The sequence below is a fragment of the Zalophus californianus genome, chromosome 2, assembly GCF_009762305.2.
Source record: "Zalophus californianus isolate mZalCal1 chromosome 2, mZalCal1.pri.v2, whole genome shotgun sequence".
NCBI lineage: Eukaryota > Metazoa > Chordata > Mammalia > Carnivora > Otariidae > Zalophus > Zalophus californianus.
The window spans coordinates 186,212,655-186,228,307 of NC_045596.1; the positions used below are offsets into that span (position 1 = coordinate 186,212,655).

The 15,653-nt window shown below is 40.5% G+C and overlaps 1 protein-coding gene across 7 annotated transcripts in view; it reads right to left on the reverse strand.

Annotated features, from left to right (window-relative positions):
* Positions 1 to 15,653, reverse strand: part of FAM149A (family with sequence similarity 149 member A) — a 70,126-nt gene that overhangs the window by 18,877 nt on the left and 35,596 nt on the right. For 4 of the 7 annotated variants that reach the window (XM_035726026.1, XM_027598270.2, XM_027598274.2 and 1 more), the window contains exons 2-8: positions 11,399 to 11,509; positions 10,793 to 10,931; positions 8,707 to 8,849; positions 6,839 to 6,964; positions 5,592 to 5,762; positions 4,810 to 5,000; positions 3,649 to 3,803 (exon numbers count right to left, since the gene is read on the reverse strand). In XM_035726026.1, the coding sequence (XP_035581919.1) occupies positions 3,649 to 3,803; positions 4,810 to 5,000; positions 5,592 to 5,762; positions 6,839 to 6,964; positions 8,707 to 8,849; positions 10,793 to 10,931; positions 11,399 to 11,509 (1,036 nt within the window). Of the gene's footprint in view, positions 1 to 3,648; positions 3,804 to 4,809; positions 5,001 to 5,591; positions 5,763 to 6,838; positions 6,965 to 8,706; positions 8,850 to 10,792; positions 10,932 to 11,398; positions 11,510 to 14,001; positions 15,634 to 15,653 lie in introns of those variants that run through there. The other 3 variants (XM_027598272.2, XM_035726027.1, XM_027598269.2) reach the window with 3 other exon arrangements.

Here is a 15,653-nt window from a genome sequence, read left to right on the forward strand (position 1 = left end):
GCGAACCACGGATGGCTCACGGTTTTAGAAGCATGAAGGGCAGAGACGGCCTGACCCTGGGTTGCAGCGATGGGAGAGCTGCTGAGGGGCACACAACCAGAGAGGTTGCGGGTTTTAGCAGCGCACACAGAAAGGGAGACAGTGTGGCCTGGAGAGCTCAGTGAAGAGCAGACTGAGATCTCTCTGTTCTGAGACAGAGGTTTGGATGTGTCACTTCTGCTCTGACTCTTGGAAGAGACGTGAAAAGCCACCAGAGAACAAAAGCCCGAAAAAAATGGTGTTCACTGAGCCCATACCCCGTCCTCTTCCACCCCTCCCCCCACAGGGGGCAGGGCAACTCTGCCCAAGCCTGGTTGCCTGAGTCACAGTGCAGCAGGCCCCTCCCCCAGAAGACAGGCTGGAAGAACAGGAGGATGACAACCCTAAGGTCCCTATAAAACAGGTGCATCTTGCTTGGGTCATGGTTAATACTTGGGATTCTGTACATTCCCCCAACCACCCCTCAACGGAATGACTAAGAGGAGGAACCCCCAACAAAGAAAAGACTCAGAGTCTCTGGCCTCTGCGACAGACCTAATGGGTATGGATATAAGCAAGATGTCAGAAATAGACTTCAGAGTAACAATTATCAAGGTGATATCTAGGCTTGAGAAAAATATTAACGACAATATAGAATCTCTAAGGGCAGAAATGAGATCTAATCAGGCCGAACTTAAAAATTCTATGAACGAAATGCATTCTAAACTGGATACTCTGACTGCCAGGGTAACTGAGGCAGAAGAACAAATTAGTGTGATAGAGGATAAGATGATAGAAAAGATAGAAATCAAAGCGGTATAGGAAAAACAAATTAAAACCCAAGGAATCAAACTGAGAGAGATTAGTGACAGAATGAAATGTTCCAATATCAGAAATTATTGGGATCCCTAAGGGGGTGGAGAGAGAGAGAGAGGTCTAGAAGATATATTTGAGCAAATCGTAGCTGAGAACTTCCTTAACCTAGGAAATGATGGAAACATTCATGTCCTGGAGGCAGAGAGGACCCCTCCCAAGGTCAATGAGAACAGACCGACACCCTGACATATAATAGTACAATTCGCAAATCTTAGATCCAAGGAAACAATCTTGAAAGCAGTGAGGGGGAAGGGATTTCTTACATACAGAGGGAGGAACATCAGAATAACATCAGACTTGTCCACAGAGATCTGACAAGCCAGAAAGGGCTGGCAAGACATATTCGGGGTACTAAATGAGAAGAACATGCAGCCGAGGATACTTTATCTGGCAAGGCTATCATTCAGAATGGGTGGAGAGACACGGAGCTTCCAAGACCAGCAGAAACTGAAAGAATATGTGACCATCAGGCTGGCCCTGCAAGAAATATTAAGGGGGGGGGGGTTCTATAAAATAAGAAAGACCCCCAAGAATAATATAAAACAGAAATTTACAGAGACAAATCTATAGAAACAAGGACTTCACAGGCAACATGATGGCAATAAAAGCATATCTTTCAATAATCACTCTCAACGTGAATGGCCTAAATGCTCCCATGAAACGGCACAAATTAGGTTTGCAGATTGGATAAAAAGACAGGACCCATCCATATGCTGTCTACAAGAGACTCATTTTGAACCTAAATATACATCTAGACTGAAAGTGAGGGTATGGAGAACAATTTTTCATGCCAATAGACCTAAAAAGAAAGATGGGGTAGCAATTCTCATATTAGACAAATTAGATTTTAAGCTAAAGACTGTAGTAAGAGATACAGAAGGACACTGTATCATTCTTAAAGTGTCTATCCGACAAGAAGATCTAACGATTGTAAATATCTCTGCCCCCAACATGGGAGCCAACTACATAAGCCAACTGTTAACCAAAATAAGGAAACATATTGATAATAATACTTTAATAGTAGGAGACCTCAACACTCCACTCTCAGCAATAGACAAATCCACTAAGCAGAAGATCAACAAAGAAACAAGAGCTTTGAATGACACACTGGACCAGATGGACTTCATAGATATATACAGAACACTCCACCCTAAAACAACAGAATACTCATTCTTCTTGAACGCACGTGGAACTTTCTCCAGAATAGACCCCATACTGGGTCACAAATCAGGTCTCAACTGATACCAAAAGATTGAGATTATTCCCTGGATATTCTCAGAGCACAATGCTTTGAAATTGGAACTCAATCACAAGAAAAAAATTGGAAGGAATTCAAACACTTGGAAGCTAAACACCATCCTGCTTAAGAATGTTTGGGTTGACCAAGAAGAACTTAAACAATTCATGGAAACCAATGAGAACGAAAACACATCGGTCCAAAACCTATGGGATACTGCAAAGGTGGTCCTAAGGAGGAAATACATAGCCATCGAAGCCTCACTCAAAAAAATAGAAAAATCCCAAATACACACGCTAACTTTACACCTTAAAGAAATGGAGAAAGAACAACAAATAAAGCCTAAGCGAAGCAGGAGAAGAGAAATAATAAAGATTAGAGCAGAGATCAATGAATTAGAAACCAGAAATACAGTAGAGCAGATCAACGAAACTAGAAGCTGGTTCTTGGAAAGAATTAATAAAATCAATAAACCACTGGCCACTTACCCAAAAGAAAAGAGAAAGGACCCAAATTAACAAGCTCAGACTTCCCAGCCTCACCCTCCACCAAATCTTTGATTAAGAAAGCAATTCGAGAAAAATGTATTGAGTGCTTAGCATGCACCAGGTTCTGTGTTAGGAACTCTCATGTATTTATATGATTCTAACCTCAAAACAATTATCTTGGACATCATTCTCTAGATAAAGGATATTCAAGGTTAGAAAAGTTAAACAACATGTCCAACATAACCCCCTCATCCATTCCTGACTCTCAATGCCCTGGTCTTGGTACAATGCCCCTGCTGGTCCTAGTACCCTCGCCTCTAACCCCAGCCCGCCCAATCACTGTTTTCCAAACACACCCCCCTTCATTCCTCCACGCCTCTCCTTGGCCTGAAATGACCCATGCAGACTTCCTACCCATGCAAGTCCTACTCATCTCTTCATGTTTCTGCTCAATTTTCACCTCCAACCTAAAAGATCAAGACTCAAGCCCCAGTCAGGCTGAATCATTCTCTCCTTTATTCTCCTAAGGCCTTGTTTTGCACATGACTCACACAATGTATTGCATGTGACATGTATTATGCTTTTCCTTTTACTAGATCGGGGACCATGCTTTGCTCATCTATATATTTCCTCAAAACACCTAATACAGTGCACTTAAGGCAAACTCAATAAATGTTGAATGAACCCAAATATTCTCATTGACTTTTGTTTTTTATCATTTAGGTGGGAAGACAGGAGAGTATCTGTAACCTTCAAATTGGCTGGAAATGTTGGGGAAAAGCATTTTTTCTCCTTAAAAATATGGAAACAGCTCTACAGCTCCAAGCACGTGGAAAGTCTCAAATCTGAGTGTCCCTACTCTATTATAGAATGTGGTGATGCTACTATACTCCATGAAAAGATTATTTTTAAATTTTGGTCTAATTGACAAACAGAACCAAATATTCGATAATAAAATAGCACACTGACAAACCAGGACAGAGATAAAAATACTGAAGGAAAGAAAGATACTGGCAGAAAAGCATCTACCTGAGGTGGATTAAGATGAGGAGCCAGGGAGACGCTTCGGGCTTCAGAGCTTCTGGATGGGGGAACACTTGGTGCATCGGTGTTAATACGGGAAATGAGTATCAGTGGAGATATATTCCCAGCTACTTTCAATTTTTCTTTCTGTTTCTTTCCTTCTGTGTCAACAACAAAAAAATTAATATTATTAGGAAACATGTTATCAAATATATATATATATACATAAAATTCACTGTTCAAAGAGAATCTTTGTTTTTGAGTTATCATGAGTCTGCTATGGCCACTGAACCCTGCATAGAGCAGAGACCCCCACAGAGCCATTGGCTGATGCGATGCTTTCCACACACACATGCCTATTATTTCAGTGGTAGGTAGAAAACTAGGGATTATATGCTGGGGCAAGAAAAATTCTTGGTATTTTATAATAACCCAATTAACCCCTTTGGTTGGAAAAAGAATATATTTTAAATTAACATGAGCAGTACCCTATTGTACAAACTGATTTCATAACATTAGCCATTAACATCTACCACGGACATATCTAGGATTTGTTTCTTCTCAATTTCAAGTAGTTAAGAGAACATTTGATAAGGTTAAATGAAGTGATTATTAAATTATCTATGTTTCTACTTTGCTTTACAAATAAAGTCATAAACAATTAAAAACCGATCTCCCGTTATTAGAGAAGTTATCCTATTATTAGAGATTTTTAGAGTGACTAAGTTTCTTTCTTGTGCATTTCTATGTTATTGTTCCAAAGTGCATATACATTTTTTTTAAAGATTTTATGTATTTATTTGACAGAGAGAGACACAGCAGGGAGAGAGGGAACACCAGCAGGGGGAGTGGGAGAGGGAGAAGCAGGCTCCCCGCTGAGCAGGGAGCCCGATGCAGAGCTCCATCCCAGGACCCTGGGATCATGACCTGAGCCGAAGGCACACGTTTAACGATTGAGTCACCCAGGCGCCCCATTTTTATAACTCAGAATAGTAATAATGTCCTTTTTGAAGGGACTCAAGATCATTTATGAATAAGGGGAGAAAACCTACTTCTCTTCTCACTCGATCATATCCTAGGTGTGGCCAAGCTGGGTGGAGACACAAAGCTGAGCAACAGAGGTCTTTTTTTTTCTTTCCATTAGGGCCAAATGCTACAAATAAGTACCTGTGAGTGTAACTTCCCAATTTTTTCTGATCAGCTCTTCCAATATCTCTACGACACTTGTCCAGACGTGATCAAACACTTCTGCAGCCACCGCATCTTTGATACAGTCATGAGGAGAAAGGGGAGGAAGTCCGTGTTTCCGCCACATCCTGTGGCGGTGAGCTGATTTTTGTTCAAGACATTCATCATCACTAAGAACAAAACCCACTGTAATTACTAAAAGTATCAATGGTTAAAGTTAAAATAGTACTATCCAACTACTTATCTCTCTCTCTAATATGTATGCATATGTACATTATACGTGTATAAACATAACATTCTTTTTTAGCAGCACATTGTTACCTTTTAATGGACCCATTTTCAATCACAGGCAACTTCTTATTATTCAATATTTGTAGCTTTTTTCAAAGAACCAATTTAAGTCTCTGTATTTAGTGCAGAGACTGGGCCTTCCCTTTGTCTTTCTAGAAGGGCAGCCTGGAGTCCTCAGGAAATGAAGGCCACTAGGAGCCTCGTCCACTTTCACCAGCATGCTGAACACAATTCTTGTTTTCTAGCTGTGCCATGTTGTCAAAAAAAGGAGGGGGGAGGGAAGCACTGATCTGGCATGGACATATCCTGCTAGGAATCGAAAAGCTTTTGGGAGTACATTACTCTCAAAAGAATGGAAAATCTTTTGGACAAGTAAAAAGTAGAAGACACTAAATGAGCAAATAATCAAAATGAATGCCAAGTAAATTAATATTATTACACTAAGTCAATGTTAAATAAATTCTACTTACTCTTCTTTTCTGTCAAAAGCAAAATATTCTTCAATCTTTCCATCCACGTCATAAACCTCTTCTTCCTGGGCTGAGCCTGCTGTTAGGCCAGCAACCCCTGGGCCCTCGGGGCCTGGCAAGGGAGGGGCTGAGCACACCTCGGGGAGTATTTGAGAGCCAGAGACACACAATCTACAGGGAGAAGCAGATCCTCCATGAGAGTTTGTAGAACATTAAGACTATAATGCTTGCATGATTCTGGCGAGTCTTTAAATTATCCATAAAGTACAGAATCCCAAACAAAAAAATCATTGCTTAATATATTTGATAAAATCATATCCTTAAAAGCAACATTTTAACACAGGCATCATTAAAATTTTTTTAAATATTTTATTTATTTTGAGAGAGAGAGAGAATGAGAGAGAGCACATGGGGGGGGGGTCAGAGGGAGAAGCAGACTCCCCGCCGAGCAGGGAGCCCGATGCGAGACTTGATCCAGGGACTCCAGGATCATGACCTGAGCCAAAGGCAGTCGCCTAACCAACTGAGCCACCCAGGCGCCCTCATTAAAAATTTTTAAGGGCCTCTTAAAAGCTTAAATTACTTGATGAGTTTGCATCCCCTTTGCTGTAATAAAATGATGTCATGGCACAGTCCCAAATATGTGTGACTGGCATACAGGGATTTATCAAAAGAAAATGGGATAGAACTTTGGGATGCCTGGGTGGCTCAATTGGTTAAGCGTCTGCCTTCGGCTCAGGTCATGATCCCGGGGTCCTGGGATCGAGCCCCGCATCGGGCTCCCTGCTCAGCGGGGAGGTTGCTTCTCCCTCTCCCGCTCCCCCTGCTTGTGTTCCCTTTCTCGCTGTGTCTCTCTCTGACAAATAAATAAAATCTTAAAAAAAAAAAAAGAAAATGGGATAGAACTTTATTTCTTCTGCTATTGAGTTGGAGCTTAGGATGCATCAAAAGGGGTCAGTTTTTTTATTTTTCATCTAGCCCACATTTCAGAGTCTTTGAAACAACAGTTCAAAAGTTAACTTCCTAGTTATCTGTATTACCCACACTCATCATCATCATCATCATCATCATCATCATCAATCTAGAATCAGAAGCATCTTGGGAAAAAAAATGCTCTGTACCTGCCATTCACTGAAATTTAAGCTTCCAAACCAGTGGAGCCAAGGCTCATGACTAAGATAGACACAAAAAGAGTATAACTAAAATGAAATTAATAACACTCTCAAAAGTTACTTATAGGAACCTACTCTCTGCTGTTGCGGTTGTGTCCACAGGCATCTAAGAAGGGTTTGTGGACTACAGTAGTAGGCTCGCTGCCCTGGAAATGTTGGAACCCTTCATCAGTTGGCATGATGAGCTGTCTTCCTAATACTCTGCAAGGTAAAAAAAGAAAAAAAAAGGAACTTACTAATATTTTTGATTGGAAAAAGGAAAAATTCTTTGCAACGCTGAAAGTCAGATAACACAATATTTTGAAAGCACGTGTATGAAGTGATAAGGAATATACTGGTATGTGAGAAGCACAATGGTGTCAAAGAATAAGTGTAGGCTTTGAGGGAGCGGGACAGACTGTTCTCGCTACTGACGAAGAGATCTGAGGCAATGTTCTCAGGCTCTCGAAGCCACTGATTTCATGTTTCTTGTTTGTACACGAGATACAACAATAGTTACCTGGAGGACTGGTGAGTGGTTTAGAGATAATATGTATCAGATTCAGACAGCTAGCATACCGCTGGGCACACAGGAGCTCTCTATAAATGTTCACTAATATTTACATAATGAATAAAACTATACAAATATATATACCCGGCTTATATTCCTTGCAGTCTTTTCTTTTTTTAAACTTATTTTTTTTTATTTTAGATTTTATTTATTTACTTGAGAGAGAGAGCGAGAGAGAGAGAGAAAGAGAGCGAGCATGAGCAGGGGGTGCAGCAGAGGGAGAGGGAGAGGCAGACTCCCCACCGAGCAGGGAGCCCGATGCGGGGCTCGATTCCAGAACCCCGGGATCATGACCTGAGCCGAAGGCGAACACTTAACCGTTGAGCCACTGAGGAGCCCCTCCTTGCAGTCTTTTCTTTTTCTACCCTCCCCTCCTTCATTTTTATCTTAACTATAATAAGACAAGAGGGACAGGAGCGGATCTGAGCTCCTGGCTTTTCCGTAAGTGCCCCATGCCTAAAAAGTAAGCATCCGCAATTAATATTGGGTGGACGTATTATACGCGTCAAGACAGAGGGCTTATGGAGGACTGAATAGAAAGATTTAAAGACTACGTAGCCAAGATTTTTTTTAAGTTACCTAGTTGAGGTAACCAGAAAATCCATCTACATTTGTATGAGGGCTCTAATCTATTCTCCCAGATACAATATAGAGGAACTTCTGATAAGGGAGATGGATTTTTCTCCTAAGTGGGTTTGGCTGAATCACTGAAAGAAGAAAAGCTTTCCTTCAGACCCAATCTTTGAAATGAAAAAATAAGTGATCCTGGGGCGCCTGGATCAGTTAAAGGTCCAACTCTTGATTTCAGCTCAGGTCTTAGATCTCAAGGTCATGAGTTCAAGACCCTCATTGGGCTCCTCACTGGGCGTGGAGTCTACTGAAAAAAGATAAATTAAAAAAAAATAACACTAAATAAATAATTACATACATACATACATAAAATCCCTGAGGGATTAAAAAAAAATAAGTGATCCTTCCTACATAAGGAATCTTGGTTAGTTAGGAAGATTCATCTATCCAATCATTCATCAAATAATTTCTCTGTTTCTCCCCCAACCCCAACCCTGAGTACTGTCCTCAGCTCTGAAGACGGTGAATGTGAAGGTAAAGGATCACTTCTACCACTCTTGCATTTGTTACGTATGTAATGCCCTTCTGAAAATGAGCTAGATTTGCTTCTCACAAGTTAAGATGCACTTGGGTATCTGGAATGTCCCAATATTCCTCAGACACCATTTCAAAAGCTGTGCTTTCTTACTAAAGACACATGTTCTGGATACATATTTTGACTGGGCAACTGCTTTCAGTCAAAATATACTAATTGTATTAAACAGGCCAGGAGTGGGCCGTTCCAGAATGTATTTCAGAGAGTTACTATGAACAACTTCCCTACCTCAGATGGAGGGATCTTCTTGCCCACTCACTGCATTCAGCCACTAGATTCTGAGTATGAGGGCTTACTTTCCCTTCAAATAACATTTCCTCCACCTCCCAGAATAACTGCTGGACTTTCTCTGCGTTCGCCTTGTCAAACTCCTAAAACAGAAATGCACATTTAGTTATAAGACTAAAAGTTGTAGAAAGACGGCCTTCATGATCATTAACACTTACAAATTTAAAGTGCCCATTATATAGGAAGAAATATGACATGAAACAAGAATGTGGACTTTGCAGTCAGACATACCAGTGGCCCAATTTTTACTCTTCTGAGAAATTACATCCCACTGGGAGACTCAGCTTCTGTAACTGTTAAATAGAGATCATTTCTACCACATGTGTTATGAGACTTATTTGAGATTTTACGGAGATATAAATATAGGTAAAGTTACACATATTGACAGACATTGATATACTCACATGTACGCATACCTATATATCTATATGTATATATAGATATATACATAGATGTACACAGACATAAGTCCCTCATATGGGTGAGCGTGACACACTTAAGCACAGCTGCAAAATACCAGCTAGTTTTTCCTCTGATGATATCACTGAAAAGAAAATGACTTTTATACAAAGGGCCATTTACCTTCTTTTAATGAAGAGCCCTAGCTTTTAGGGGAGTGTGAACCTAAAATCTAATCCACAACTCAGAGCAATAAAGTGCACATTCGTTTTGATATACCTGATCCAAGATGGTCAAACCGGATTGATTTTTCAAAGAATGATAGTCGATATTTTTTTTGTTTTGCATCTTCTCTTAAATTGATAATAAACCAGATTCCCAGACAGCAGGGGAACTGAATGATCTCTTTTAAAATGCAAATCAGGTAAAAACTAAGAATTTTTGCCTCCGGGGAGGCAGCCAGGTGGCCGAGGCGAGTAAAAGAGTTTACTTTCAATTTCCTCTCTTTTTGGCTTTTGTTGCTTTTTGCAAATATGACCTATCAAAAAAGTAAGTTTAAGTTTTTAAATGAAAAGCAATTGTAGGGCCTGAAGTCATTTCAGTTCTATAAATGAAAGTCACAGGACTCTCCGCAGAATTACATAAAAATGTATACTGAAAGAATCTCAGGTTTGGGACGGTATGAAGCGATGGTCCTCAGCCTTCTTCCCACCTGCAGACTCTGGAGTGAGGGTGGGGACCGTTTATCACCGGTGAGCCAGGCCCGCCCTGTTGGAAAAGGCCTGAGTGGTTTGGAGCTGACTCCTTCCAGGGTCCCTCCCACTGCTGTGAGACGCCCAGCTACTACACAAGCCCCCATCCGAGGAAGTGGACTCATGGGTGCCTTCCAAATGGCGAACTGCTTTCAAGACGGCAAAGGAAACCAGCACACACACCAAAAAAGAGGAGTCAGAGCATCCAAGGTAACGTAGGGGACTTTCTTGCACAGCCACGCGGGCTTCACAAAAGGCTGGGTCCCTGTTCCCAGGGGCACTTGAGGGAATAAAGAGACAGGAGCCTGCGGCTGGCAGAGTGCCCAACAAAATCCTGAGCTGGAGACTCAGGTCCACACAGCTAAGAATCCCACTCCCGCAGAGAACAAAAATAGGGTTCAAGTTAACAGCTTCTGCTAGGGTGAGAGGTGAAAGTAAAAGATCTGATTTAGAATATTGGGGGGAAATTCCCCTAATCATGGTGATTTTGTACAATTTTTACTTCTCCACGTTTTTTCTGGTATTTAAGTTGCTCATTGTCAAAGTCTGTCCTGAATTTCCAGTCTCGGATAGGACACAAGTGATCATATACAACATACGGAGGAGGAGGGGCTGGGAAGTGGGGAAAAAACCAAAAGTATCAACAGCTATGGCTCTGGGTTATGAGATTATGAGTGATTTTTATTTTTCCTTATCTTTTCTATATTTTTAAATTTTTCCAGGATGTGACATGTAAACATGCTCATAGGGATGTATGTGTATGTGTCCAGTAGGTAATGCTTTCAAAAGTGGTAAAAAGATGATTTAAAAGTAAGAAAACAATTCTTCATTATAAATGGTAATCATGGAATTATACAAAAGATGCTGAGACATACGTCATCTCTCCAAGAGTAAATGGAGCTCCTCTCAGTTGATAAGCCAGTGGTAGAACTCTGCGTCCCAGACCGAGACCAAGAGTTGTGGGTGCCTGCAGGCGTGGTGCTGCCACTGGATGTAAATGATGACCCGGGTTCACTGCAGAGACAAACGTAAGCCCATAAAGACCATTTCCTGGGAAGAGATTAAACTGGAAGTGGTTTTACTTCTTGGAGCCGATTTTAAAAACTGTTTTTTTTTTTTTTTTAAGATTTTATTTATTTGACAGAGAGAGACAGCGAGAACAGGAACACAAGCAGGGGGAGTGGGAGAGGGAGAAGCAGGCTTCCCGCAGAGCAGGGAGCCCGATGTGGGACTCGATCCCAGGACCCTAGGATCATGACCTGAACTGAAGGCAGATGCTTAACGACTGAGCCACCCAGGCGGCCTTAAAACTGATTTTAAAACATTTATGCAGTGTAACATTTCATTACACTAAAAATGAAACTGCTTTTTTTTTTTTTTTTTTTACTCTTAGAAATGCAATCACTGATTTTGCTTCCTATATTCATTATGGGCATGTTTTGATTTTGCAATCAGAAGCATTGCAGTGCGTTCATTCTTACCAGGTATATTTATCAATGGCTTTCTGCACATTGCTTGTAAAATGTGTAGGTAAAGGATCTTTGCTTTTCACAGCCAAACTTTGCTTCCCAGATCCTTCTGACAGTCCTCTTCTGAAAAATAAAGTAAAATATGAAAAGTATCTCTAATGTAATAATTTGATTCGTGAAAACTTTTAAAATGTCCTCCGCATAAAGTTGCTCCTCTCCTCTCGCCATGCCCCCCGAAACACACATGTGCGCATGCACACATGCACACACACACACAGCCCCCACATATCCTCAAGAAACTGAGGCATGGGACCTTACCATTCTTATTTTTCTTAGAACAAGTTTGCCATGAACCTACATGCCTCTTTATGTAAAACAGAAAAAAAACAACAGCAACTTTTCTGTGACTTGGCCAGACTCATAAAAGTTGCCCAAAACTCTGGGCAGACACAGCCTCACTCCGAGGCAAATGCAACATAAGCTGGATTTCAAGTCCCACTTGTCCTTTGACCAGTGTCCAGTGCCCTTGTGATTAATTCTGAAATATATTAAATTCTCTTTAATCACTAAACACATGAATGAATCAAAAAAAATGACTGAAACACACAAACAATAACTCATTTTAATTTGGCACCGTTGTTTGGTTTGTAGCCTGATGTGTAGAGTTTTAAAATATTAAAATTAATGGAAAACTAACACAGAAGAAACCTCTAAACTTTAAATAAGGTACTGAGCCTGATTGGTGTATGAAAGTTAGTGTTAATCATTAAAATGCCCTTTCAATGAACCTCTTAAAACATTTACTTCCGTCTTAGTCAAAGTAGCTTCCTAACGTTTAATAGTAAACACCTTGTATTCTTTTACAGAAATAATATTTTCCCGTACAAATTACTCATATTTTATATTAACTGAAGATGTGACAGTGATTTGGAAAAAGAAGTCAACTTTCAATATTTCTAACAAGGATACCACAGTAACATTCATTAAAAAAAGTTTGCTGTCATCAATTAAAATGGTGCCTAATTTACAACATTTGTATTTCTGACTGTAAATGGAGTTTTTTAAAAAGATTTTATGTATTTATTTGAGAGAGAGAATGAGAAAGCATGAGAGGGGAGAGGGCCAGAGGGAGAAGGAGACTCCCTGCTGAGTGGGAGCCCGACGCGGGACTCGAGCCCGACGCGGGACTCGATCCCGGGACTCCAGAATCATGACCTGAGCCGAAGGCAGTTGCTTAAGCAACTGAGCCACCCAGGCGCCCTGAATGTAAATGGAGTTTTAAAAAATATTAATACAGGGAATAAATTCTGCCCTTAGTTATGTACCTATAGTACTCTACAACAAATGGAATTTGAAAAACAAGTTCATTACTACAGAGGTTAGCAAGAACCTCTGCCTTCCATACGTATGTCTTATATGAGAGAAGAACAGAATTGTAAAAATTTTTTCCTTCCTTATTGCTTATATGTCTAAAGTACAATCAAGCAGTTCTGAGAATAAAGGTGCTAAGAGAAAAGAATACAGGACAAGCTTTTATGCTAATAAACTGCTTTACCTTTTGCCTTGTTCAGTTGCTTCAAAACCATCAATTATTTATCATTTCCATGTGACTCAATAACTCTTTAAATAAACATAAAAATACTTATGATGAAAAAAGAGACATTCAACTAAAAATTACATCAAAAAGAGCTGCTTTGAGCTTTAAGAAATAAATGCTAGCATGTGAGTTAATCTGCTTCTTGCTGAGAGATAATTTTAAACCTCAGGGTGGTGAATTAAAATAAAATATGTTCCTTCATAATAATCTGCATAAGAGGGGCACCTGGGTGGCTCAGTCGGTTAAACCTTTGGCTCAGGTCATGATCCCGGGGTCCTGGGATCGAATTCAGCATCGAGCTCTCTGTTCAGAGGGGAGCCCGCTTCTCCCTCTCCCTCTGCCTACTGCTCTGCCTACTTGTGTGGGCGCGCACTCTCTCTCTCTCTCTCTGTCAAATAAATAAACAAAATCTTTAAAAAAATAATCTGTATAAGAATAACAAAGGTAGATTAGAATCCTGCTCTGCCTGTGCACTCTAAGCAAGTTGCTTCTCCTCTCCTGGAACCAATACACACATCTATAAAACAGTGACAATACCCTAAACGTTTTCCTACAGTTGTTGTGAGACCTAACTTAAAGTATGTAAAGTGTTTTCATAATCAGTGCTGGGTCAATCAGGCTGCTCTTGTTGACTGCTATCATCATTATCACGAGCCACTCAATAAAAACACTGAGCTGTTTCTTTGTACCTCCTGCAGCATTTCGTACTATATAGATCTCTTTCCGGCCCTCAGCTTTTTATTGGGATGATTTTGACACTTTATTTATTTTTTTTATCAGCAGCACCTAAAAGAATGCCTGTCACATAGAGATGCTCCACATTCACTGAAAGAATCAATAGGTAAAGATTAAATTAGTGAGCCAAACAAAGACCATGTTTTTACTCTGTAAATTCATGCTTACTACAAAAGATTACATTGTGACCAGACACAAACATACTCTTCTAGTTCAAGACATGTCTGGAGATTTGTTTATCCTTTATAAAGACAGAAAACTCACAGCTCTTGGAATAACTCACATCTATCTCCAAAAGTGACTTTTACAACTGAATGGTTGGATGAAATCGGTTCTTGCTTTCGGCTCCTCCTCTGCCTTTTGTGAGACTGGAAAACAAAATTCACTAAGCAGACACATGCCTGTTTGTTTTGTTTCCAATGAACAATCATCTCTTCCTCCAGAAAATTCATCTTTTTGGGGGGGGTGGGTGGGAGAGGAGGGAGTCTTTCCAACCTAAGAAAATGATTTACAGAATGAAAGAACTACTTCCTCTCTTCATACAACACCATAGCCTTTCCCAGAGGGCATTACTACTCACTTCAAAGTGGAGCTGATGACAGATCTTCAAGATGCAGGGGTGGGAGGGGGGGGTGCAGGGGGAGGAATTACTGTAAAATGGATGCCCTCAACCACCATCTACTTCCATACTATTTCTCTAACTTTTTTCTCCCCTGCTCTTCCTGTCTCATCTACTTCAAAAGTCTATTTCTGTGGAACTTCTTGAACTTGAGAGTTCATTTGACCACAGAGTTCAGAGGAATTCTGAAGAGGAACTTGAGCCTATTAATTCAATGACTACCCAAGGTCACCAAGAAGATAGGGATGGAGCTGCTCTCTGGACCCAGGCCACCTGCATGTCTCTCCAGGGACCCCAAATTACTGACATTGTTAACCAAAAACAGAAGCTATACAATTTGCCTTTTGTTTTTTCTTTTTATGTTTTGCTTTGAATCTTTGATTTCTCTCCCCTAACCATTGTACTGTGACTTCATGCATAACACTGAACATTTTTAATTCCCTGTGAACTATCAATTCCTACATAAATGATGCAGTCTAAAAAAGTGTACAGGGTTTACAGGATGTGTCCTAGAAATATCTTAAAACTTGAACGTGGTGGAATGTCTATTAAGCTTTTTTTACATTATACATAGACATTTAAGTTTTACACTAGTTCTTGTCTATATTGCTTAAATTTTAGAGATGTTAAAAAACCGCTAATGGGTACATTTAAGGCTGTTCATTTGGAAACGGGACCTGGGTTTTAGGGCAGACTGAAGTGCACCCACTGAACTATATGGCCCTAATTTGTCAGTTCGTCAAAGTGAAGGCTGAGTCCCAATCTCTAGGAGTCACTCATTTCCAGTGTCAAGGTAATGACTCTAGGATCTATTTTTACTTTTTAAAACTTGCCTCTTGATAGCCCACAAACCTCTGCTACTTTGCCTTGTAGACAGTATTAAACAGTGATCGAAGCTTCCAAAATTTTTTATTTCTGCTTAAAAGGATTGCCTGAAATGAAGACTTGTATGCTGCATGGGCTGAAATGCAGAATGGTTTTCTGGGGGGACTGGCTCTCACGAAGCCCCTCCTCCCATAAAAAACACTCAGCGCCGCCCTGACCTAATACAGGCACATCCTAGAAGCAACTGCTGCTCTCGGGACTGATGGAGAATCTGTCATCTCAGACGCGACGGATGCTTCTCAGTGCAAGTGAGCAACTTCGCTTGGGGAAGCGGGATGATGTCAGCACGAGAGATTTCATGAATGGATGCGGGGAAACAGACCAGATGAATTCCAGCTTTTCAGCCAGGGGGGAAAAAAATCACACACATGGCACAAAAATATGACACGACAGAAAGTTCATCCTACCTCCCTTGCCAGATCAAGACTTAC